This window comes from Bombyx mandarina, chromosome 17, assembly GCF_030267445.1.
Source record: "Bombyx mandarina strain Sakado chromosome 17, ASM3026744v2".
NCBI lineage: Eukaryota > Metazoa > Arthropoda > Insecta > Lepidoptera > Bombycidae > Bombyx > Bombyx mandarina.
In genome coordinates this window covers 13,317,556-13,344,845 of record NC_143223.1, presented here as the reverse complement: position 1 = coordinate 13,344,845, position 27,290 = coordinate 13,317,556, and the positions used below count along the sequence as shown (strand labels likewise).

Sequence of the window (27,290 nt, the reverse complement as noted above, 5' to 3'; positions counted from 1 at the left end):
GTATACGACAAAGGTAAGATCTTCCACCGAGCGGGTGATATTGCTCGGTTGCAAATGTTGTATGATGGCTACATGCCACATATCTATCTATACATAATATGTACTTGATAAACAAAATGAACCGAAGATTCCGGGCAATCAATAAATATGCGACACAAATGATGCATTTGTCAATTCGTACGCGGTTGCGATAAATTGAACACATATTGAACATCATTGTGGCAAATAACAATTCAGTTCAATTCTTTTGTATTTATGAAGCTGTCGTGTGAACAGGTCGCAAGTCTCAATTTTGTGAATGAGCAAAAATCGCCCCTTCGCTCTTGTGCGGAAAAGTTAAAATGCATTTATCGATATGTGAAGCAAGCGATCTTTCGAATCACAATAATCATAATCGTTATTGATTTCTGTTTTAACTATCTCCAATGACATGTTAATAAAATTGTGCACAAGAGAGTAAACAATACACAATTTTTTTAATGCTTAGATTGGTGGACGATCTCACAGCCCACCGGGTGTTAAGTGGTTACTAGAGCCCATAGACTTCTACAACGTAAATGCGCCACCCACCTTGAGATATAAGTTCTAAGGTCTCAGTATAGTTACAACGGCTACCCCACCCTTCAAACCGAAACGCATTACTGATTCACGGCAGAAATAGGTGGAGTTGTGGTTCCTACCCGTGCGGACTCACGAGGTCCTATTACCAGTAATTACGCAATTATAATTTTGCGGGTTTGATTTTTTTTCTACACAATGTTATTCTTTCACCGCGGAAGTCAATCGTGAACATTTGTTAAGTCCGTTGTATTTCATTAGAAAAATTGGTACGATGCTAGTAGATACGAATGGACCGGATGTCTTATCTTTTAGGCCACGACGATTTCAAATTCTCCTACGTACAAGATGTATCGATTTTTATCTAAATTATAATTAAATATTAATGTAACAAACAGCAAAAGGCAAATCCCATACGTCCATGAATACTGACGTTAATTTAATGACTTGAATAAATTTTTAGGGGGGTCTTAAAAATAACGCATTGTAAAATACGTTTCTAAAGTAACAAAAAATTAGTAATTGAATATAATACATATACAAACTGTTTTTTCATAACTCGACGAGTGCCACAAGCATTAATTTCTTTGTTTTACGGAGGTTTTTTTTTTCATATATTTCTTGCTGCGTTGACTCGATAAGGAAAATAGTTCAAGGATACAAACAGATGTCAGTGTCTTGAAAATTAGAATTTCGAATTGACACAGTAGGAAAAATGAGTTAAATGAGTTTGCAAGATGATTGGCTACTGCTGCTTGCAACTCAGACCGTAACAGGAATAAGCGGTCACCACCCTCGTCGAACCCGTCTACCAGCGACCAGCGAACTAACCCAAAGACACAGCCCACTGGGTTTCTCGCCGTATCTTCTAAGCGGGTCGCGATTCCGATCTGGTGGTAGAAACTGCGAAGCACAGCTTTTACTAGGGCTAGTGTTAGCAATTCTCTTAGGTTGAACCCGTGAGCTCATCTTTTTTTTTATTACTTAGATAGGTGGACGTGCTCACAGCTCACCTGGTGTTAAGTGGTTACTAGATCCCATAGACATCCACAACGTAAATGCGCCACCCACCTTGAGATATAAGTTATAAAATCTCAAGTATAGTTACAACGGCTGCCCCACCCTTCAAATCTAACAGTCTGGGCGTATCTGGAATAGCCCCTTAGGTTAACAGCGAATAAGTAGGGGAAAAACAGGAATACCTTCACCTAAATTAAGAACTGAAATAACAGTGCATTATAATCACGATCTATCCTCAGGGACGTCTTAAACTAAGATGGGGCCCTTGGGCACACAAGAATTTGAGGCCCTTTTGGAAAGTAAAAAAAACGAACTATAATAAAAAAAAAACACTGAGTATGAGACCATTTATTATAGGTAATCAAATACAGTATGATATAATATGTCATTAATGATATTAGAATGCTGCTGGTTTTTTGGTTACGATTTCGATAACGGTTTCTTTCGGGAATTCTGTTGAGCAAAATCTTCTATTACAGGCATAGTACATGCCTTATATTAAATACTAATAAGTAATACCTTCTGATTACTGATTTGTGAAAAAAGTGTAATGTGCCCACAAAAATGTTTTAAGAAAAAACGTGTGAGAGAAATTGTCGGTCTTTCGGGGCCCCTTGAGAATGGGGGCCCTGGGCACGGGCCCCGTGTGTGCTTATGGTAAAGACGGTATTGCCTACCCTAGATTTAAAACGTTTAAATGTTTTTATAGGTAATGCTTACGTATATATACTCGTATAAGTATAGGTAATGCTGTTATGTCATATTGTTTGTTGGAAACATAGGAACACGAGAATCACTTGCTCCATTTTATTGCATAGTTGCACTATCGTATTGTTTACGCTGCAGGTCCACGTTCGGTCAAGGCATGGCCGATAACGAAGCGATTAGAATATTATGCAAAACAAATTCATTAAACTAGGTGAACTGATAGATTTACATCAGTTCAGCTGTATTAGAAACTATTATTATTATATTCGTAGAACATTTGTTTTTTGATTGGACATAAATTTCCGAAAAGTTATTTCGATATCGGCAAAGATTGACACGTTAAGTTGTAGGGGCAAAGGAGTTGATTTTTTTTTTTTTTTTTTTATTGCTTAGATGGGTGGACGAGCTCACAGCCCACCTGGTGTTAAGTGGTTACTGGAGCCCATAGACATTCACAACGTAAATGCGCCACCCACCTTGAGATATAAGTTCTAAGGTCTCAAGTATAGTTACAACGGCTGCCCCACCCTTCAAACCGAAACGCATTACTGCTTCACGGCAGAAATAGGCAGGGCGGCGGTACCCACCCGCGCGGACTCACAAGAGGTCCTACCACCACTATAATTACTTACTAAAATTATTCATACAATACATGACGTAACCGCCACATGACAAATAATGACATCGTTTTGGAATAGAGAAACACCACTCCTGATTCATATGTGTTTTCAATAAATATTAAAATTATATCGAGTAATGGTACTATTAATATATTATTAACCTTGAATGTGAACCGTCGATAGATCGACTCTCTATTCATGCGTATAAAGTGCGGAGCGTCGGAATAGCGACGATTTGCGCAGTTTAGGTTTCTAGCTGTACGGGCAGAATAAGCGCGAGCTTTTATCACATTTTTAATAAGTTATTAACATTTGAAAATAACCACATAAAATTATTTAGCTGTGAATTTAGCATAGAATTTTTATTAATTTTTTTATTTCAACTTTTTTACATGGCACTTTTTTCAAAAATCCTTTAGCAATTTCTGCAAAACATGTGAAGCACTGAAAGGGTAGTTCGTTAGTAGGGTAAGTTCTTCTGAAAGGCAAAATCACAGTACCCCGTTTTAACCGTGAAGCATATCTACGTATGTAAATATCAGTAGTCAGCAATTTTAGTTTCGTAGGCAATAACGAGAACGCAAAAGATTATCTGTATAATATACAAACGCTCTATCATTGTGATTTATGACGGACCGACCCGGCCAAGTTGCGGTGCGATAACTGACCAGGCGCGTTACGATAAAATTATCGATTTTTGAAAAACGAACCGGATAGTATGTAAAATTAAAAAAATAACGGGATAATCTCTCGAAATAGGATTTTAAGACGCACAAATTTTTTTTTGCTCGATTAAATGAGCAGAGTATCCCAAGGTTGGTCAAAATTCGACACCAGAATGTAATGCAAACAACCCACTGAGTTTCGCGCCGATTTTTTTCAGTGGGTCGCGATTCCGATCCGGTAGTAGATTCAGCGAAGCATCGATCTTGCTAGGGCAGATCTTAGCAAAATCTCTCAGGCTGAGGTCCCAGAGCTCGCTTACCAGTCCGATGAAAACAGAAAAACTAGACTCGTGGCTATTAGTAAATAGGTAGAAAAAAGTAATGCAACTATCGGTCGATACAAACATTTCAGCCCACTGAGTTTCTCGCCGGATCTTCTCAGTGGGTCGCCTTTCCGATCCGGTGGTAGATTCTGCGAAGCACTGCTCTTGCTAGGGTCAGTGTTAGCAACACTCCGGTTTGAGCCCCGTGAGCTCACCTACACACGCTAGGGTGAAGCTGAAATAACCTCTCAAGGCTATCAGCATGGGTAGGAAAAAAAACAAAAAAAAACAAACATTTTACACCAACACATTCTTCTTACATATATAGTTTAGTTTCTAAATGCAATTTGAAAAATCAGCACGTCCAATCACCGCGGCACCGGTCAAAATGTATTTCATTCTAGTAAAATATTAGGCGATTTCGTCGCAAACTATTAGTTGATTGGTAGCGATAAAAAAGCCCAACAAAATGTTAATTTAACGTAACGACATCCTGTGCTTCTCGTGTCCTGTTATAATTCCCTCTATTAACTGTGACATGACCATCACTAGTGACATTATTTAACGGGTCAATAGGTACACCAAGTACATTCAAACTTGCTCGCGGCTGTTTAGATTTAAGCTTACCAGGGACGATATTAAAAATAAAAACCAAAAATATGAATTTCATTTATCCTTTACTGCGATTTATTCATTTTATATTTAAAGAAATTCATAAAGTAAAAAAGCATTAAAAATAGTGAATATTCAGTAAAAAAATTATGACCACATGAGTGCCCTGAGGAATTGTTTGAGATGATCCCCTCATCTCCTTTTTATCATCGCACCACCCGCCATCGGAGCAGAGTTCATCCATATTATCAGGAACCGCTGCGTTCATTGACAGTGCGTTTCCAGAGGTATTTTTTGCCACGTACCATCCGGATATAGAATGAGCTCTCCTCCACGGTGTTTCCCGAGCGGTATGAGTTCTAAGGTCTCAGCATAGTCACATCACTTAAAACGATATCTTCCAAACAAATGTCAGACGGACAAGAATAAAGAAAATAAAAGTCTGAATTGCGATGTACTACTTCCAAGATTGTTGATTTAAAACCAAAACAAAACAAAACAAAATATTTATATTTTTTAAATATAACTACATATTTACATTTAAAAACATTATATATAACGCGGAAGATGTCGGAAGGTCATTTAGAACTTATTCGAGGTTGCGTGGATGTATTCAGATCATTTTGCCAGTGTTTAGCTTAACTATTTAATAACAAGCGGCTTGAGATATAGTTTGCACATTTACAGAGTAATCACGGGCTAAAAACTAAAAAAAAACCACGCTCGAATAGCCAATAGGCCAAATAACAAATTAAAATCATTCTGATTGTGATCAGTAAATTATTAAAATAAAAGATAACTAGCAAATATGGTTTTGATTTTTTGGCTGGTCAGTATAATATTAAGTTAATAATATTATTATTGATACGTTTGCAAATGTTCCAAGATAATTATAATCAAACGTCTTGAAGATGAAAATTACGTTAAAAAGTTTCATTACATACATATCTAGATACATAAAAGTTCAATTAAATTAAATCGCATTAAAAAGTATGAACGAATCTAAGAAAACATTGCATCAAACACTTGTTTCCATTTTGTTATGATAATACATTAATAAATCATTCTACAGTGTGCTCTTAGTAAAACGTCTGCTAATGATAGAATGTTCTAGTTCGCTCTATATTGAGCGGAGTTTTACTTAACTTTACGTCACTTTAAGGGGACAAACCGGATTCGTAATCACGTGTGCGTTATAGGTGCATATTATTATCTATGTATGATTTATATTGATGATCGTTTATCAAAAGTTAATAATTAATTGAACTTGCTAGATGCATTTATTAGAGCACCGTTCGATTTGAGCATAAACAAATCTTGCTTCGTGAGTGCGAATTTCTTGTTTTGTTTAAAGAATTGCTAAACAAAATTGTTATCGTTCAATTTTTCATCCAAAAAAGTTACACATATCGTATCTTTATGTAAGGCGATGCCATACAAAAAAAACGAAGACGGAATATCTAATTCGGAATTTTGCCGATTAGTGACTGGTCAGTTTTACTGGTGGTAGAGAGTCTTGTGAGTCCGCACCGGTGGGTACCACCGCCCTGCCTATTTCTGCCGTGAAGCAGTAATGCGTTTCGGTTTGAAGGGTGGGGCAGCCGTTGTGACTGTAGTGAGACCTTAGAACTCATATTTCAAGGTGGGTGGCGGCATTTACGTTGTAGATGTCTATGGGCTCCGGTAACCACTTTACACCAGGTGGGCTGCGAGCTCGTCCACACATCAAGCCTTGCGACAGTCACTTGCAACATAATTTAAGTCGGTACATATTATTATAGATCAATAACATCTCGAGATTATATACAAGTCTCATTTCTTTGTCCTGTCAAGAACTCTTCGATTTCTTTGCTTAGTAAGATAAACTCATAACGATAAAATCAGTGTTCATATACAATACACACAATTGTTTATACCCGATTACGTACAGTGAAAAAACGGTTTCTATATAGTTAATTTCTAGTTGCATTTCATTGGAATTACAATTTCTGACATTCCCAATGCCAATCCATCCATTTTGTCGCGTGTAAAATTCATAAAAGCCATTAAAGTAAGCGAAACATCGGAGAGTGTTAGATTAATAAAAATGCAAGGTTAGATCATCATATTGCTTTTGACTATCTGTGACTCCTGTCTAGGACACTTTTTTTTATTTATTGCGTAGATGGGTGGACGAGCTCACAGCCCACCTAGTGTTAAGTGGTTACTGGAGCCCATGGACATCTACGACGTAAATGCGCCACCCACCTTGAGATATAAGTTCTAAGATCTCAGTATAGTTTACAACGGTTGCTCCACCCTTCAAACCGAAACGCATTACTGCTACACGGCAGAAATAGGCAGGGTGATGGTACCTACCCGCGCGGACTCACAATAGGTCCTACCACCAGTAATAAATATATAAATATACATATATAACATATATAAATATAATATATACATATAAAAATCCTCAAAATAGCATCATGCTATTATAAAAGTTCTTAGTCAAAACATCGAATTGTCGTAAGCTGATAGTTAACAACTGTATATGTTATCTAGTTTTTCAATAGCTCGGCCATATAACCTGATGTCGGCAAATGGACCGCCGATGTCATTGTAAAAAGGCGGATGTTAGGTAAACCATTGTTTAAACAATAACATTGTCAAAGTGAAAATCTTATGACAGTTGTGTACATCTTCAGGTTTTATAGCCAGAGGTTCGTAAACTTGAAAATAACGTCGGACCAAGGTACAAGTGTGCGATTAAGACTTTCTTAAAGTCATAATATTTTCGCACGATCAATTCGCAGTATCCTCAGCTTAGTTTTCTACAAAATCCAATTCAAATTTCGATTTCCACAATTCGAATCATTAGTACTGGGTGAGATACTAGGGAACAAAATTCAAAATGTAAGTGTTAAGTGAAAAAGTAATATAATATATTGACAATGAAAAAAAAAAAAACGAGACCAAACCGTAAAAGTAGGGTAAAGTGTGCTTTATTGTACACAAAAAAAAACACAAATGCGAAAAATTAAATACAAAAGTGTAATGGGTAGTCTTATGGTTAAGAGCGATCTCTTCTAGCTTCTAGGCAAGCATTGGGTGGACAAGAATCATTTTAGGAAATAAGCTGACTGCGGTGTACTTATCGAAAAAAAAAAAAATAATAATAAATATGAACAATAAAATGATAAAATTAGATTTAACGATATATGAGATTCGCATAAACCGAAGAAAAAACTAAAGTATCGTTCCTCATGATAATAAACAGGATTCCGGAACCAGTCAGCAGCAAATAGCAGATTGACCGTGATTTTTCTTTAATTTTATACAAAAATACTGATCCTAGAACCCAAATTGTGAGACCAGACGGGTAGGTACCAACGACAACCCTGCTTTTTCTGCCGCGAAGCATACCTATACCTCCGCATTTACATTGTCATATCTAGGGGCTCCCCTGGTAACAAGATACGCCGTGAATTCATTCACCTATCTTACTAATAAAAAACAAGAAATGATAAATTTAATAAAAATAAACACCGATTAAAAATATCTAAACTTGATTAAAAGAGATTAAAAGATTTCAAGAACAACTTGTTTGCACTTTCGAATTTACAAAAAGAGCATTCGCACATTTTCACTTTTGTTACGTTTAACACATCAAGGAGATTAAATTAGATTAGATTAGAATTATTCAAATAAAAATGAAGATACGCAATGTAATTTAGAATTATTAACCATATGCTGTAAATCCCTTATACAAGGAATTTTACTGGTGGTAAGGGCATCTAAGTTTGTTTGTGAAACCCCCATTACTCATATGATCGATATTTCGATATGTATTCTTGTTGGGCATCCCTCATTTCTATTGCAGAGCACTAGTCCATAGGTGGAGGGACAATACGAGTTTCAAGCTATATAAAAACCCCCATTCCTCATGCTCGTTTTTCGACACATATTCTTGTACGACATCCCACATCTCTATTTCAGTGCAAGTGTAATAAGATTGGGCTGTATCGGTCAAAAAGTCCGTATAGATGCCGAAATCTCATAAAATTCTATCACTATAGCATTGATGCTGGCAATTAAACAGGATTTAAAAAAAAACAACAAATAATAAACCCAGTTAAAGGTCTCGTTACAGTAAACTAGTTAATGAATAAAACATAACTCGAAATAGATTCAAGAAGGTCAAATGCAAGATCGTTACAGAGAAACAAAAATTGTTTAACATTATACAATGTAGTGTTTATGTAAAATTCTTATTATTATCATGATGCCAGTGAAATCTGATCGCGATCCGCTATGACTATCGCTCACTGTATGAACATCGCGTGAATTTTCAAAAGTTTTTGTTACATACAAACCGGTCTTGACAATGATGACAAACAAAAAATTAATGAACCAAATTCGTTGAGTCGTTCTCAAGCGCCGCTCTGTGCTACATGTGGCAATTGATTTGTATATCTATACTCTATATCTATACTAATATTATAAAATACTAATATTATAAAGAGGAAAGATTTGTTTGTTTGTTTGTTTCGAATAGGCTCCGAAACTACTGGACCGATTTGAAAAATTATTTTTCCATTAGAAGCCGACATTGTCTCTGATGAACATAAGCTATTTTTAAAAAAAAAAATATATATTATTTTTTTGGTTTCATGTGTGTTTTAATGTTTCCGAAGCGAAGCGAGGGCGGGTCGCTAGTATTAATGTATATTTATAAATTTAATTTATTCGCGAGAAAAACCAGGTGCCTCTGTAATTATTCATTTATTCAACAGATAATCCATAAGGTAGTTGTGTATTTTTATATTCTCCCTCGTTACGAAAATGTGACTTTTATCTAACCATTTTAAATTTTATGCATTTTTTAAGCCCCGATATAGGGTTTTTTTTGCTTAGATGAGTAAACGAGCTCACAGCTCACCTGGTGTTAAGTGGTTACTGGAACCCCTAGACGTCTACCACGTAAATGCACCACCCACCTTGAGATATAAGTTCTAAGATCGCAAGTATAGTTACAACGGCTACCATACCCTTCAATCCGAAACGCTTTGCTGCTTCACGGCAGAAATAGGCAGGGTGGTGGTACCTACCCATGCGGACTCACAAGAGGTCCTACCACTAGTAAAAACAGGGTAGAGCAGGGTATCAACCTTAAAAGTTCAGCTTTTAGAATCTTCCTTGCGGCCTTATTGGTTAAACGGCCCGTGATTTTATATATTTTCTTAAGAGCATACGGCTCACCTGATAGTAAGTGGTTACCGTCCCTCAAGAACATCAGCAACGACAGGGGCACAACTAAGCCGCTGCCTACCACAAATGTGTAGGTATATGACATTGTTTAAATAAATAATAATAATAATCGGAGTCAAATTACAGACGGTAATTTGGCCCCAAATTAGGATTCTCTTGTTATATTCGTGTAATTACGGGCAGATAACAGCGCAATCAATATTTCGAAGATAAATGGCGTCAATCGCGTTGAACTTCGGTAATCACCCTGGGCCACTGCCAAATGACTCTGTGAGATCATCTACTAATATTAGGTACATATTTGGAATAGCCCCTTCGGCTAGCAACGGTTAGGTAGCGAAAAAAAAGAGCCCGTCTCGTCTAACCAACTGTAATACCGTAAGTCAGAAAATTTATATAGATCCATGGATGTGTAGACAAATTTTTCATGAAAATCATGTGTACAGCTGCAGATTGCCTCGCGTTCGAAATAGTACAGCAATATTGATTGATATTTACTGAGTTTATTGAATATGTAACAAGACACTAAAGTCAGGTATATGTAGTTTATGAAGATATCCAATCCTACTTTTTACCATCGCACCGCCCGCAACCGGAGTAGAGTTAATCCATACCACCTGGAGCCACTGCGGTCATCCACAGTGCGTTTCCAGAGATATTTTTTGCCACGTACCATCCGGCTTTGGAATGAGCTCACCGGTGTTTCCCCAGCGTTATGTCCTTTTTCAAATGAAGCTTGTGGAGAGTATTAAGGACATTGCTGAGGTCCATGGGCGACGGTAACTACTCGCTATCAGGAGGGCCGTATGTTCGTCGGCCTACAAGGACAATAAAAATAAAACTCACTTGAGCTGCAGCGACTCTTGTCTCCCAAGCTGGCGAGCGGAGATGTGTCATCAGTCTGCCGAGGAGCCGGTGTAACTCCTCGGGATGGGCTTTCTGGACCTCGCCGAGCTGCCTCGCCGCCGCTCGCCTTGTAGCCGAGCCCGCTCCGGCCTCCAGCAAGACGAAAAGACGATCCAATCTGTTTACAATAATTTAGTCATGTACATATGGGCACAAACGCCATCATTGGCAGTAATTAACATATATATTGTTTAGTTTATTCTATGTTAATATTTATTTATTATTAGCAACAAAATTGTTATTCTACCATATTTCATAATTAGCAGACACTGTTTTGATGTGAAAATGTTCAGAATACGTTTAATGTTTATATTATTGTTTAAAGGCACAAATGACTGTATAAATGATTAAATATGAATAAAGCATAAATATTAATAATAATTTATATTATAATTAACAGTACTAATAATTTAATTAAGTAATGTAATTGTTATGCAATGATGTTGTTGGCGCCATCTATGATTAGGCTGGATAATAACAATGTTAGTTAATATTACTTAAAAGTAATTCATGTAAAATAAATTAAATGTCAGTCATGTAAAAATTACTAAAATATGTATTGTGAATATTAAGCTATATTTTGTGAATTGTTTCGCAGTAATTACATTTGTTTGTATAAATGAAGTTGTAGTTGCTTATAACCAACACAAAAAGGCTAATTGTGTAAGAACCACTGAATAACTAAGGCGTGGCTTTTTGTTGTAAACACGTAATGTTAGTTTTATAGAATTGTATTGTATTTTCATTGTAAAAGAACTTATGTGTGAAAACCCTGGCTTAACGCCGACATACACAATCTATACTAATATATAAATCTACAGTGTTTTTTACGGATGTTCCGTTATAACTACTGAACCATGCGTCCGATTGACTTGAAACTTGGTATCCATATAGAAAATACATGTACTTAATGGATAGGCTAATATTTATATGAGTGTTGGACTCCCTACACCAATTGCGATGCTTTAATGATGAGAATCTTTGTGGAGGTGGTGAGAAATAATAATGTTAATTTGAAATGCCCGGCGAAGCAGACGGGTACAGCTAGTATTCAATATAAACGAAAAGCCGGTCATCGTTCTCGTCGAACCCGTCGCTTGCGACGAAGGGCTCGGCGAGTAAACTAACCCACAGACACAGCCCACTGAGTTTCTCGCCGGATCTTCTCAGCGGATCGCGAGGGACCTGGAAAGATTCCGATCCGGTGGTATATTCTGTGAAGCACTGCTCTTCCTAGAGTCAGTGTTCGCAACTTTGCCAGGTTTGAACCTCGTGAGCTCACCTAGTCGTCCGGTATCCTCCCAAGCCTATATAGCCTATATAGCCAGATATAGCCTCCCAAGGCTATCAGCATAGGAGAAAAAAAAAACGAAAGCAGAAATTTCTCATGTCCGTTGGTATTAGTCGCGTACAAAAATGTATATTGTGATATTTAGCTTCAAAAGACAATTAAGCATAATTATATTAAAAAAAGCAATAAAATTTAAAGTTCACTTAGTGACTAAACAATTGTATTGAACACTTGTACAAATAACTGGATGCATGTTCTTCTATGTGACATAAAACACGCACACGTCGGCTATAATTACACAATATCACACAAAGTAAATACTGCTGTTAATAAAAAAGAATATATTATATACAGTTTTATGGAATGTAGCAAATACAATATTGGGCTAATATTCCGAAGACCAGTATCAGGAGGAATTCATCGGAGTCTTTGAAGTCATTTTTCTTGATGAATTTTACTTTGAAATGATATGAAATACAGGAATATTTTTTGTCAGTTGCACAATTACTTACTTTTTTTTTTTATTTTTTTTTTTTTGCTTTTTTTTTTTTTTATTGCTTAGGTGGGTGGACGAGCTCACAGCCCACCTGGTGTTAAGTGGTTACTGGAGCCCATAGACGTCTACAACGTAAATGCGCCACCCACCTTGAGATATAAGTTCGAAGGTCTCAAGTATAGTTACAACGGCTGCCCCACCCTTCAAACCGAAACGCATTACTGCTTCACGGCAGAAATAAGCAGGGTGGTGGTACCTACCCGCGTGGACTCTCAAGAGGTCCTACCACCAGTAACATTACATACATTATCTAAAAAAACTTTTGTTTTTCATGTTTCTTGTCTTTAGTTCGAGAATCATTTTCACATATAGCCCTGCCTCATGAGTGGATTTTAAGTTATTGCACTCATATACTGTCAATCAATACTATTTTTGAAATAACTGATATACTTTTATGTATACTAGAGGTCCCGCAGTAGTCGAAATTCGACTATAATTGGAATTGTAAATTTGTATACTATTATGATTGTATTTTATACTTCTATAATCCCAAATTTCGCCAAGACTACACTATAAAGAATATTAACAAAGACAAACAATATTTAATCTATTCTCAATTTGACAACAGACGTCAAGAACAAAAGTTTGACAATAAATAGTATGCATGCGTGTGTGCGTCAAATACATGGTATGTAGTGTATGTAATGTTTTCTTTATTGATTTAATGATCTTCTCTATGTTCTCTATAAGTGTGGAAAATTTCATACTCCTTCGTCCGCACAATTTTCGTAAAAGGGGATACAAAGTTTTTGCTTCACGTATTATAATTTAAAGATTTATCCATTCAGAAGAATCACACAGAAACGAATGAATAGCTTCTTATGAAACTAGTGGCAGAGGTGGCATTGTGGGTTAAGAACACTAAAAGATATGGTTCGGCGGCACCTGCACCAGTGCGAGTGGCAGAAATATAAAAACAAAATTCGCTTGTAGTTTGTAACAATGAAGCTGCAATGCACGTTACCAATCTACGGTGATATTGTCACAGTATTAATATATGTACAAAATGTACTAAGTACATATATTATTATCCAACTGAAGCTTAATACAAAAAGCCATAACAATGAAAGTCTGAACGAGAGAAGTGCGTAATCAATTAATTTTCATCTAAACAGTGACACAAGTGAATGGCAATTTATACAATAAACCAACTTCATCCCGATAAATTGACACTGAACTGAATTAGGTTAACTTCATTCAATAAAGTATTGTTGTGAAGTTGTAAACATACAAAATACCCCAATAATATTTCTTTTCTTAAAATAGTAACAAGGTACCCTCCTGAGTGACGACTTAGTGGCAAACTGGTAGTTGGACCTCTCGGGAGTCCGCACGGGTAGGTACCACCCTGCCTATTTCTGCCGTGAAGCAGTAATGCGTTTCGGTTTGAAGGGTGGGACAACCGCTGAAACTATAGTGAGATCTTAGAACTTATATCTCAAGGTGGGTGGCGCATTTACGTTGTAGTTGTTTATGGGCTCCAGTAACCACTTAACACCAGGTGGGCTGTGGTGAGCTCGTCCACCCAACTAAGCAAAAAAAAGAAAAACAGACAGCACTGTGCTGGGCACTGAACAAGTCCGCAAGAGAAACAAGAGAATTTTAAGAGGATACGTGAATGCGGATTATAGATTTTTAAATATCCTATTGATCTCTCACACCTTACCGAATATGAAAGAAGCAATTGCGGCACGAACTGAAAATATCAATTAAAAAAATCGAAGATGTTGTTTTATAGATACTAGTAGGTACATAGCATACAAAACGGAGAAGAAGAACAAAACAAGTTGCTATTGTACGTAAAAATATTTTTTACTTTGTAATTCAAATAATATATTATACTATCTATTACTGTATGACTAAACTCAAATGTTTTACAGATTGGGAAGTTTTGCTAATAAGTGTTCTTTCCATCCTGTGCGTCAATTCAGAAGTCACGTTGTATTGTAATAAAGCCAATCGGTTACGGTTACCGCCTACGAACAGGTGGGCTGGTATATCTATTGTCAATAACGATCTTTATTGGTAATAAAATCGGCTTTAATAGAGAGCGATTCGAAGAGCGTGACTGAAGTCACATTAGCCCGTTAATGGATCCGCACTGACGCAAGTTCACCGAATATGTAATTATACCTAGTCAGGTCATAAATTCTGTCACATGTTTAATGTAAAATAATTGAAACAAGTTTATTCATTATGTAACCATTCATATACCAAAATGAACTTAACAAAACATAGATTCTTATGACACTAAAGTTTATTCAAAATGACCTCCGTGATTTTGAATACATGCCTTCAATCTGCGCGGCCAGTCGTCTATCGCAGCACGAACGAGGTCCATGTCAATATCGGCGGCTGCCTTAATCAAGGATGTCTTGAGTGACTCCAAATTGGGATGAGGCTTTGAGCACGCCTTTTCCTCCAAGTGTTGCCATATCTTGTAATCTCACGGATTCAAATCTGGACTGGAGGAGGGCCAGTCTTCGTGCCGGATGAAGTCGATTTCACGCGCCGCCAGCCAGTCTTGTGTGCTCTTCGCTCTATGAGCTGGCGCCGAATCTTGTTGGAATACCCAGTGCCTGTTATTGAACATGGTATGAGAAACAGGTTCCACAAGGTTCGTCAGGACTGTATTTTGATACACAACTGCATTCGTTTTTACACCTTTCTCACAAAAATGTACCTCTTTTAAGCCCCAATAAGAAACTCCCAACCATACCATGAGCGAGGATGGAAAATTACCTCGTTGGACACGCGGAATACGGTTGCTCGCTTCTTCACTACTGTGTGCGTACACCTTATCATTTTGTTTGTTGTAGCTCTCTTCTACGGTAAAAAAATTTTCATCCGAAAAAAGAATTTCTCGATATTTTTTTCCCGCGTACCGCTTCAACAAAGCGCGGCATCTCTTCAGTCTCAGGTCCATTAGACGAGCATTCAAACGATGTCCTGTTTTTCTTCGATATGCCCGAAGCCCTAAGTCTTCATTTAACACCCTTTTCACCGTGGTTCTGCTTAACCCCATCTGAAGGGCCAACAGTTTCTGCTTACGTTTGGGATTTTTTTGAATTCGCGCCTTCACAGCTTTTATCACTGCTGGAGTCCTAACAGACCGAAGGCGACCACTTCTTGACCTGTCATCTACACTAGAGTCTTCATTGTATCGTTTGATGGTACTGTTCGATTTTGGGGTTTACATTTTGAAATCTCCCGCCAACTTGCCCGGTACCCGCGCAATCTACTGAGCGCGACACTAGCGCTACGTGTTGCCGCAGTTTGTGCAACATTTGAAAAAGGAGTCGTGAAATCTTTGAGCAGTTGGCGGTAAGTCCGTAATTCTTTAAATCTTTAAAATATCATAAAACTGAGCTATCGTACATTTATGGTCCTTCGAGCCGGATCTGAACCAGCGACCTATGGATCTACAGGCCTTTGTGTGATCTCTCTTTTAGTTATAAGTCAAGTTTATTGTTTAAATACTTAGATTTAAATACTTAAAATAATTTTAATATAAATACAGTCCACTGTGAAACTGAATCAACAAAACATTGTTATTGTTATCGTAATGGGAAATCCAGGCGGATTTCGGTGGGGGGAATGTTCGATTTTGGGGTTTACATTTTGAAATCTCCCGCCAACTTGCCCGGTACCCGCGCAATCTACTGAGCGCGACACTAGCGCTACGTGTTGCCGCAGTTTGTGCAACATTTGAAAAAGGAGTCGTGAAATCTTTGAGCAGTTGGCGGTAAGTCCGTAATTCTTTAAATCTTTAAAATATCATAAAACTGAGCTATCGTACAGGTACGATAAACGAATCTTTTGGTTATATTCAAATTTTTCAGTATGTTAAAAATTTGAATTGGCGCGTAACCGCAACGATGCAACGCAATAACTGCAACACGGTCTTCTTTAAGCATCCTCTCCATATTTAAAAATGAGTAAAATTCTAAAAGTATACATTTTTATTTTCATGAACAATTCGAAATTCGAATTCAATAAACTTTTTTGTGGCCAGCATTCTAAAAGAAAAGTTTTTACTGTGTGACAATACTTATTACCTGACTAGTTAATTTGCGTAATTACTGGTGGTAGGACCCCTTGTGATTCCGCGCGGGTAGGTACCACCACCCAGCCTATTTCTGCCGTGAAGCAGTAATGAGTTTCGGTTTGAAGGGTGGGGCAGCCGTTGTAACTATACTGAGACCTTAGAACTTATATCTCAAGGTGGGTGGCGCATTTACGTCGTAAATGTCTATGGGCTCCAGTAACCACTTAACACCAGGTGGGCTGTGAGCTCGTAAACCCATCTAGCAATAAAAAAAAAGAAGATATTAGCGTTAATGGAGTCTGGGATTCACTGATGAATTTGAGACAACCTCATTTTGTAATTACAGGAGAAGGGTAGTTTACTAAGGACAGAGCGAAAGGTTCGTGTAATGCTGTTTTGATGTAAAAGTGAGCCATGGTGGAGAATCACGGACAAGTCAGTTTAATTATTATTTTTAAGGCAACTTCAGCTGTGAAGATTGTTGAGATGACGGCTGATAGAAGAGAATGGAAGAGAAAAATTAGCTGTGCCGACCCCACCTAGTGGGATAAGGTGGAGAAAAAGAAGAAGAAGAAGGCAACTTGAGATTGGCATAGCCACCACGAAGCCATAATTACTGTCAGTAACCTCGAGGTGTAATTTTGGCTTCAAAGAATGTGTAGACAAGCTCACGGGGTTCAACCTAAGAAACTTTTCCTAACATCTACCCAAGAAAGAGCACTTGTTTTGCTAGGTCTACCAATGGATTCGAATAGTACTCACTAAACTGGGATTCACGAACCGAGTTAATAAAAACACTTCTTTGCTGATATTAAAAAGTTATTTCAGAATACAAGTGTTAACATGACAAACTATATTCCAATTAGAATCAAAAACTTTAACCAAGGAATGGTCAATAGTTCCAATAGCTTTACAGGTAGTATATTCTTAAGTTTTCACGTTTGGCAGATTTAATTGGTAGTGGTGGTCACTTCACGCTAAACTACGTCAAGTGACCACGAAAACTGTAAATATTCGAAACTACGAAAATAATACAATGCCAATAAGAAAGAGAGATTAAACCGTAAAAATTTACTGGTGGTAGGACCTCTTGTGAGTCCGCGCGGGTGGGTACCACCGCCCTGCCTATTTCTGCCGTGAAGCAGTAAGCAGGTTTGAAGGGTGGGGCAGCCGTTGTAACTATACTTGAGACCTTAGAACTCATATCTCAAGTTGGTGGCGCTTTTACGTTGTGGATGTCTATGGGCTCCAGCAACCACTTAACACCAGGTGGACTGTGAGCTCGTCCACCCATCTAAGCAATAAAAAAGCAGCAGTCTACCGCTGAGGACTATTTTCGAACTTTGTTTAAAGAAGGACAAGCCAAACATGTCACACAATTCTTCATATCAAACTTTATTCGTTGATAGAAAAAAAGCCCATGAGTTTCTCGCTGGATCTTCTCAATGGGTCGCCATTCCGATCTGGTGGTAGACTCTGCGACGCACTGCTCTTGCTAGGGCTAGTGTTAGAAAATTCCCTCAGGTTGAGCCCGTGAGCTCACCTAACCGTGCGGGCGTAGCTGGGATAGCCCATTAAGCTATCACCGCATAGGTAGAGAAAAAAAATTATAACAATTATTATATTTTTTTTCATAAAAAACAAAAACATGATACATTCGAACTCAATTTTGTTATAAAACTTAATTAGTTTGTGACTTGATTCAGCTCTCCGGAAGTTTGCTTTTCATGATACGGATTTTATCTTATGATAGCTTTACGACAGCAAAATAATCTCTAAACAAAATGTAATGTATTCTTAACAATGTATTCTATCGCACTAAAATTAATATGCTTTTCACAATGAGTAGTGAATTCATAACTGTAATTGCATCGAACGAAGAAAAGTTAGGAATTCCTGGTTACAAATAGTGATGTCAGCAAATAAACATTTAAATACTATTATCGATAGTACCTATACTAGTATCGATCACTACCAAACTCTACCAAGCCAAGCTAAGCCAATCAGAAGGTTTGCTGAAAATTTTATCGAAATCAGTCCAACCGTTTCGGAATCTATAGGGGAAAGAGAATACTTACATCGAATTTTATATATTATATACATATATGTTTAATGATTGATAGATAAATAGATAGACTAGTAAAACCCGGTCACAATAGCAATCTATATTTGTATGAAATGCGTCGATTCCTTGAAGCTACTACTCTGACGAAAATTAACGGTACTATGATAGAAACTATCCTTTTTCATAACTGAAAGATTACTGGTGGCCCGGAGGCCTTTCCAATTTCACCAGGACAGGTGGCCGAGCAAAGGTTCAACCAGGAGGGGAAATTATCCCTGGAATGCCAACAGCAACACCAAATTTGTTTGCAATCGGATAGTATCGCATAGTTTAGAAAAGGATCGACGACAAATATTTTTATTTTATTTATATATACATCGATAAGTGCATAAACAAAATGACATAACGTATATAAGTAACATAACATAATATAATCATTGCGACTTAGGGGCCATCCATAAAGTACGTCACACGTTAATGGGGAGGGGGGGTATCACCGAAGTGTGACATCGTGTGACAAGGGGCATGGGGGGGTCAATACTTTTGTGACGTCACATGTTAAAATTTAAAATACTAAAACGCAAAGTTTGTATGTGAATTAAAAATTTTAAAAATTTACAAACTTGATCTATATTTATTAATAATTTTTTGATATATATTTATTGATCTATATTTATTAATAATTTAGCGAAAATTCGTCCTCAAAGAATTGCGGCTAGACGTGCCCGAGAAATTCTCTGTTTAATGAATGATGACGATGCTTTATGGATGGAAGAGAATGATGTCGACACTAAGGATGTTCCTGACGTTCAAATTCAGAACGAAAATGAAGTGCCTGATTTACCAGTAATAGCTGATATAAAAGAGTGGATCCAAAGTCCATGGACACTCGATAATTAAGTTTTTTATCTTTAATTAATATAATTAATCGTTTATTATTTTCTAACTAGTCGTTTGTTTTTTCGGTTTTATGAAATGTTGGACTTTATGTTGATTTTATTAGATTATTATTTAATAAAAATAAGTAAAAAATGAAAATAGCTGTTTTCTCTCGATTATTTTTAAATACATACATAAATTTAAAAAATGTGTGACGTCACATCAGGAGGGGGGGGGTTATAAAAATGTGACAACCTGTGACAAGGAGGGGGGGGGAGGGGTTCAAAAGTCCTAAAATTCGTGTGACGTACTTTATGGATGGCCCCTTATCTTAGTAGTGTTAAATATACTATAAATATGTATTAATATGTAAATGAGAACATAGTGATACTTACCGCGACTTCATGATGACAAGCCGATCTTGTTCAAAAGTTCACTGCAACAAAAAATATGTTGAAAGACACATTGTGAAAATTTATCAAGAGATCATTTTGGGTCAATAAAGACATTTTAAAATTAGGTTAACAGTTTTTATTTTATCTTTTACTAGCGACCCGCCCTCGCTTCGCTTCGGAAACATTAAAACACACATGAAACCAAAAAAAAAAAAAAAATAAAAAAAAAAAAAGTAGCCTATGTTCATCAGGGACAATGTCGGCTTCTAATGGAAAAAGAATTTTTCAAATCGGTCCAGTAGTTTCGGAGCCTATTCGAAACAAACAAACAAACAAATCTTTCCTCTTTATAATATTAGTATAGATAATTACGACTATTAATTCGAATTTATAGCCGATTTTTTCTAATTCTTAACATAACTATGGATGGATCGCTTGTGTATTTACCTTAAAAACTAATAAAATACGACAGTCACGCTTCGTTCTAATTAAAAATTACAAAAAGTTACCATTTTACCTCTAGTTAATCTGTTAAGCATTCAAGCTCAGAGGTATAACATGACCCGTGAATTATTAATAATAAATAAAATAATAAATAAGCCTTTATTGCTGTTAGAGTTTAACTTATTTAATTAAACATAAAATGATAACAATAGAGGTAAGAAAACTATAAAATTAACTTATACTAAAACATATCCCGGCATTCCGCTTATCTCTCCTCTTAACAGCTTGTCTTTCGACAAAGGCCTCCTCTAAGGATTTCCATCTGCTTCTGTCCTTTGCTGTACGTAACCATCTTGGCTCAGCTACTTGCTTCAAGTCGTCTTCGAATTATTAATAAGCCAAATCAATTCAAATAAAAAAAATATATATTCAACATATATGAAAGTACATACTTGTTGAACGTCAAAAAGAACTACCGCTAATTCACAAAAACCAGCCTCCGTTCTGAGAAGAACTGGCAAGAAACTCAGCGGGCATGTCTTTTTTATTCTTTTTTTTAATGTTAGATTTTTTTTAAATATTAATTTTTACAATGAGTTTTATAACGTAACAATTGTTGCAATATCGAAATGCCCGTAACAAGCAACTCATAAATAACATAGATACTTCCTAAGCGAACATCATGAGCGATTAAGATATTCCAAAGTTTTGTTGATGTGGTAATCACTTATCACTCCATTAAGATAATATTGTCTTTCCATCAACGGCCAAACATCGCCTTTTACTGGTGACAAAGCATATTGTAAACCTGTACAACATTTACACTATACAATCGAACCTTAGATTTCTTATCACAAGGAGTATGTAGGTATTCCTATTATGATTTTAGATGCAGATTAGCATCCATGTACGGAATAAATAAAAAAGGGTGCCTGTACTTATGTACGCGCGTAAGAAGTTATACTTTATTTTTATTAAATTTATTTCTTTTTTTTAAATTTAAATTTTAATCAATTTGAAAAAAAAATCGATTAAACAACATCCTCAAACACGCATATTGGACATCCCTTTTCTTGACATCGTATAGATTCGGTAATTCTCAGTACGGTTCGGAAAGTTCACCTGCGGCTATATTCAGACTCGCCAAGTTACGTCGGTCGTATTGTAATGAGCGATTTAGTGGGCGACTTCATTCTGTTAATTTTGTGTCACGGTGCACGCGCATCATAAAATGTCACTTTCATCAATTTTTCATAACGCGCCTAAAGAAGAATAACTTCAAAATGGATGAGGTTTTAATAAAATTCAAACGTCTGTAAAAGCTACACAGTTAGCAGTACTAGAACGAGATCGTTCCAATTGAATAATTAACAAAGCGATCGTTTGTTAGTTAGTTCGTGACGTGTTATCGACGGGCCCGCCGCGCCTGTTGGACACCTGCGGTACGTGTACACAGGCGAGAGCTTCGATCGAGGGGCGCGATGTATGTATGTATGTACATAGCTTTAGTCGGGGTAAATATTTAGATTTGTTTATTCTCGTGGTAATTATCGTTGGTAATTTTCCACGATTATTCGTACGCTAGTTCGGGTTTCATTACGAATTTCAAATGTTTTATTTGTGCAAGAAGGAATAAAAAAAATTATTTTTTTGACAAATTTCTGCAGATTTTTTTATAGCTTAGATGGGTGGACGAGCTTACAGCCCACCTGTTGTTAAGTGGTTACTGGAGCCCATAGACATCCACAACGTTAATGCGTCACCCACCTTGAGATATGAGTTCTAAGGTCTCAGGTATAGCTACAACGGCTGGCCCACCCTTCAAACCGAAACGCATTACTGCTTCACGGCAGAAATAGGCAGATACCTATGTGTGATACACGTACGTATATGTGTAACATGCACTTTTAGTTTGTGTTATCTAGATTTTTTAGGAACCATTCAAATAGCTCAATCCGAGTTATTTTTCTCTCATTGTATAACACGAAATATGTATCTGCATATTACCTGATTATACATATCAATCAATACGTTCTGAATCTGCATTATCATCGACCGAAAATCCCTAAAATCTGCGCTCCACAATAAGATACGCCCGATTGACAGATCCAACAAAAGAAAGTTTTCTCAGATAACAGAGTCCATAAAACGTTGACATAATTTTATTTTTGGGGCCGACGCTTCTTATCGCAAGTGCAATATAAAATAAACGGCCTAGTTATACACGATTCGCGATTTTATCGTTCCGCTGTGTAACACATATCGGAAAATGTTGTTATAATCATATATTTTAAATGGCTCATTAAACATATGAGCGAAGCAAACATTTATAGATTATTTGGGGACATATGTAGTACGCCGGTGACTTTCTTCTTTTAACTCTTTTTTTGTACTTAACACTGAGGGTTTCGATATTAACATTTTTCTAACTTCATTAAACTAATCGAAACTATTATTGTTGACATTTTTTTTGGAAATGTTTTAAAAAATCTACAAACATTCGAAATGCAAATCTTTTTTTGTGAACTGTAATGCAAGAGAAGCACAGATAGTAATCATAATCAATCAAATCAAATCACTAACATTCAGATTTAATCAAGTTACTCGAGATTACCAAAACGATTCTTCAATGACGCAGTGGATCTGGTGATGTATTAAAATAAATCGTGTTCAAATTAAATTATGTAAGGCACCATAAAAATTTGCATATTCGTGAACGGAACTATGTCATTATCGCAGGAACGCATACCGCAGCTACAGGGAAATCCGTATTGTTATTTATAAAACCGGATGTTAAACAATAACCCTAGACTGTTTAGGCTTTCATTCTAATATTTAGAGACCGTGTTTTAATAGTTACATGCAAAATAATGCAAAGACGATTATCGTATCAAAATTATCTGCTTATAACTTCACTTTTTTTTTTAAATGCTTTGTTGTGTTGCCTGCGATATACGGATCACATCGACGACTTTCATCTCGATACCAAAGGATCATTGAAATAATTCTATCGATTTTGTGAATCGAGACTTTTGTTTTACGTAAATAAATGCCATGCAAAAATTCGTGATAAAACAAAAACAATCTTATTCGCAATATTTTATTCTGCCCGATTTGATTTCGTTCTCATTCGTTGTTTAATAAAATTTAAATTGAGTTAATAAATGAGATTAAACTAATTAAAAGTCGAACCTCTTTGTTTATGCACTAACGGATAACAATAGTTGAAAAGCACGCAAATAATATAATTAATTGACATCACTAATTTCCACGAATTTCGATACTTATATTAATTTAAACTAGTTGTTGATTAAATAATTTTATTATATCTACTTAATTAATAGTGGTCACCTGGCCTCATTTTTCGATCTACGTTTAATTAAAACATATTATTATCGGATACAGAATTTCTGAAAATCAAAAACATAAGAACGAATTGGAAGTTTATAAATGTTTTTTTCTCTCATAAAATCGAAAATCGGCTCAACGAAACGCGTCTAGTTATATCCGGCGTCATTGTAAGACTGCTTAGCTGGGGCGGCGGGAAATGGGCCAGGCCCCGACGAACTCACCCTTACACAAGGTGAATACCGGGAGACCCAATTGGAGATGTATTTATTAATATAATTAACATCTCGATCTTTGTTTATTAGAAACAAAACATTATTGAAGTCGTCGTGGCCTAAAGGATAAGACGTCCGGTGCATTCGTGTTGAAGCGATGCACCGGTGTTCGAATCCCGCAGGCGGGTACCAATTTTTCTAATGAAATATGTACTCAACAAATGTTCACGATTGACTTCCACGGTGAAGGAATAACATCGTGTAATAAAAATCAAACCCGCAAAATTATAATTTGCGTAATTACTGGTGGTAGGACCTCTTGTGAGTCCGCGCGGATAGGTACCACCGCCCTGCTTATTTCTGCCGTGAAGCAGTAATGCGTTTCGGTTTGAAGGGTGGGGTAGCCGTTGTAACTATACTGACACTTTAGAACTTGTATCTCACAAGGTGGGTGGCGCGTCTACGTTGTAGATGTCTATGGGCTCCAGTAACCACTTAACATCAGGTGGGCTGTGAGCTCGTCCACCCATCTAAGCAATAAAAAAAATAAAATAAAAAAATATATGTCATGCATGTAAATGTAGCCATGTTAAATTTAATAATTGGCAGAATTAAATTTTAACAACTATTAAATATGCCCTTTCTGATGTTCACAGCAGAATAGTTTATTTGAATAGCTAAGTTTTCTATGCATGATTTTACATAAATTAGCAAATGGCATTAAAAATGTTTCAGTATCAAAACAAAATGTTCATAACAACTACTAAAGATGGGAAGTATGCTTGTATGTAAGAATGTATGCTTAGGTGTCTCACGTATTAACCAAACTTTTAATGGCTATTAATGAAACAATATGTCGATACTTTTTTGTTATTTGACAACTAATATCCACATTATTTCTTTATTATCGGAATCAATTTATAATATTCTAGTAGGTAAAGGTCTGGTTTAAATTTTGTTAGCTACACATGAGGTAGGCAGCGGCTTGGTTCTGCCCCTGGCATTGCTGAAGTCCATGGGCGACGGTAGCCACTCACCATCACGTTTATTACAGGTGGTAAGGCCTCTTGTGAGTCCGCGTGCGTATGTACCACCACCCTGCCTATTTCTGCCATGAAGCAGTAATACGTTTCGGTCTGAAGGGTAAGGCAGCCATTGTAACTATACTGAGATCTTAGAACTTATATCTCGAGGTGGGTGGCGCATTTACGTTGTAGATGTCTATGGGCTCCGGTAACCACTTAACACCGGGTGGGCTGTGAGCTCGTTCGCCCATCTATGCAAAAAATAAACAGCTGGTCCTGAATTATAGTTTCACTAAATTTGAACAGAAGATATACCCGTACGTATATACATAAGACAAAAATACACAAGGTATAGTGTTAGATTTCAGTGATAATGAGAGATTTCATTTGGATAATTTTGACATTTTAAGACAGATGAGGAGACAAACTCACAGCTCTCCTGGTTTTTTTAACCTGGAGATACAATAGACAACAATGTGGCTCTCACCACCCTTCTTAAAACATTATCTCAAAGTCATAATTATATAAGAGTAACAGCTATCTAACTCTTATCGAAGTCTGCATGATTGTTTATTAGTAGAAATAGACCGGTAGTACAGACTATAATAATATGATCTGGCCACTATTCTAATAAAGAAATTGTGTGGGCACTGAAATTTGTGCTCAACACCGCAATAGAAACAACAGATCCTCGCCTAGTGCTGTATTCCAAGTCAGTGGTAAATTAAAAATCCATTTTGTTTTTTTCGTTCTACAATCTGCCCTAGCATGCCCTAAAATTTATGCAAAATATCAAACTTATACCTCTGTAAAGAAACACATTAAACTCTCCATATTTAATTTACTGAAGTAGTTAAAATCCTCACCATTTTCTTAAATTAATTCATAAACATATCTTAGACTAGTTACAGACACCAATTTAAAACAACACTTAATTATAAGTTGTAGACTTTATATAAAATATATTACCAATAATAAAGGAAAAACTAAATAATGGAGATAAAAGCTACTTATATATTAAACTCAAGTTACAAATAGCATTGACAAGTATTGTTCCATTTCCATTAGCTTCTGTAATGAATGGTGTTAGGTTTCTCAATAGTATAGAATAGGGAATGGGTGCCTAATTATTTTGATAAAATAACAAATCTAAGTAAATATAGTAGTACAAATCAATGTCAGTAAAAAAGATAATTAAAAAAAAAATATTTTTTATTTCGTATTTTTTTATTCTTATACATTTTTAGGTTACCATTTATTTATACACTCAGGGCATGTGTTCAAAGCTTTTTATTGTTATTATCTTTGTGTATGATTTTGATTATTTAATTTGATAAGCCAGATAACAATTTTACATTCTACAATTTTTTAAGGTAAATTAATAATTAAACAGTGTAATTGACTATTAAGTACTAGTTTAAAAACTCAATAATATCAAATATACACATTTGGAATGTTGGTAATGTTATTTGTTTGATTTTTGTGTTTATTGTACGCATTCGTAAATATTATGTTTTATTGATTTACCTCCGCATTGGTTCACCGTCAGCGGGAAAGTAGGCAACGTTCATTTCTCTTATTACTGGTTAACAAAATTCGACTGACAGAAATGGACTTTTGTTAGATCAAAAACGTATAAAGCACAGTAACGGTATGCGTGTGTGACTATCCTTTCACGCGTGCTAACATATGGCCCTGGTTACGCGAATGTATCAATTAACTCCAATTAGTACACCCCAGATCACATCCAAAGACCTTTGAATGTGACCTTGGACCACCTAAATTAAATTGTGACGAAAGCCTTGTACGTAGACAGATCTCAATAGATTTTTCTGTGCTATTTATCTTGTTATTTTTATAGACCTATTTCCTTAGACTTCCATCGTGAAATTATATTACTCACCTTGCACAAACAAGCTGATATCAGGTCACTCCACCCAAATCTTTCCATATTCCAGGCCACACAAGATCACACACGATATCATTTTCGTTAAAATACACAAACAAAAAAAACCAACGTGACGAGAGGAAGCGCATCGTTCAAGCTTCAAATTTATACTGACAGCCATGCTGCTGATGAGTCCGTCTTTATTGTGGACTTGTGCGCTGATTGGCTCCGCGCATCCTGATAAATAAAATTAAGTGCAAGTCTTGGCCAATAGTGTATTCGCATTTGAAAAATTCTTGATTTCACGCCAAAAAATAGTGCAACGTCGATAGCGTTTTGTTATTTAAAAATTCAAAATCCAATAAATTTCGGAAACAACATATATATTTTATTCAGTTTATTAAAAAAATGTAAAAATAATTCCACTCGTCGTTATATTATATGGGTTTATTTGTTTTTTTAGCCTATCAATCTGTA

The 27,290-nt window shown here is 36.3% G+C and overlaps 1 protein-coding gene across 2 annotated transcripts in view; it reads right to left on the bottom strand.

Annotated features, from left to right (window-relative positions):
• Hel89B (histone acetyltransferase 1) overlaps positions 1-26,985 on the bottom strand; it is a 68,835-nt gene extending 41,850 nt beyond the window's left edge. For both annotated transcript variants that reach the window (XM_089734116.1, XM_089734117.1), the window contains exons 1-3: positions 26,829-26,985; positions 19,894-19,934; positions 10,600-10,777 (exon numbers count right to left, since the gene is read on the bottom strand). In XM_089734116.1, the coding sequence (XP_089590242.1) occupies positions 10,600-10,777; positions 19,894-19,904 (189 nt within the window). In that variant the 5' untranslated portion in view covers positions 19,905-19,934; positions 26,829-26,985. The remainder of the gene's footprint in view (positions 1-10,599; positions 10,778-19,893; positions 19,935-26,828) is intronic.
• Between the last annotated feature and the right edge of the window lie 305 nt (positions 26,986-27,290).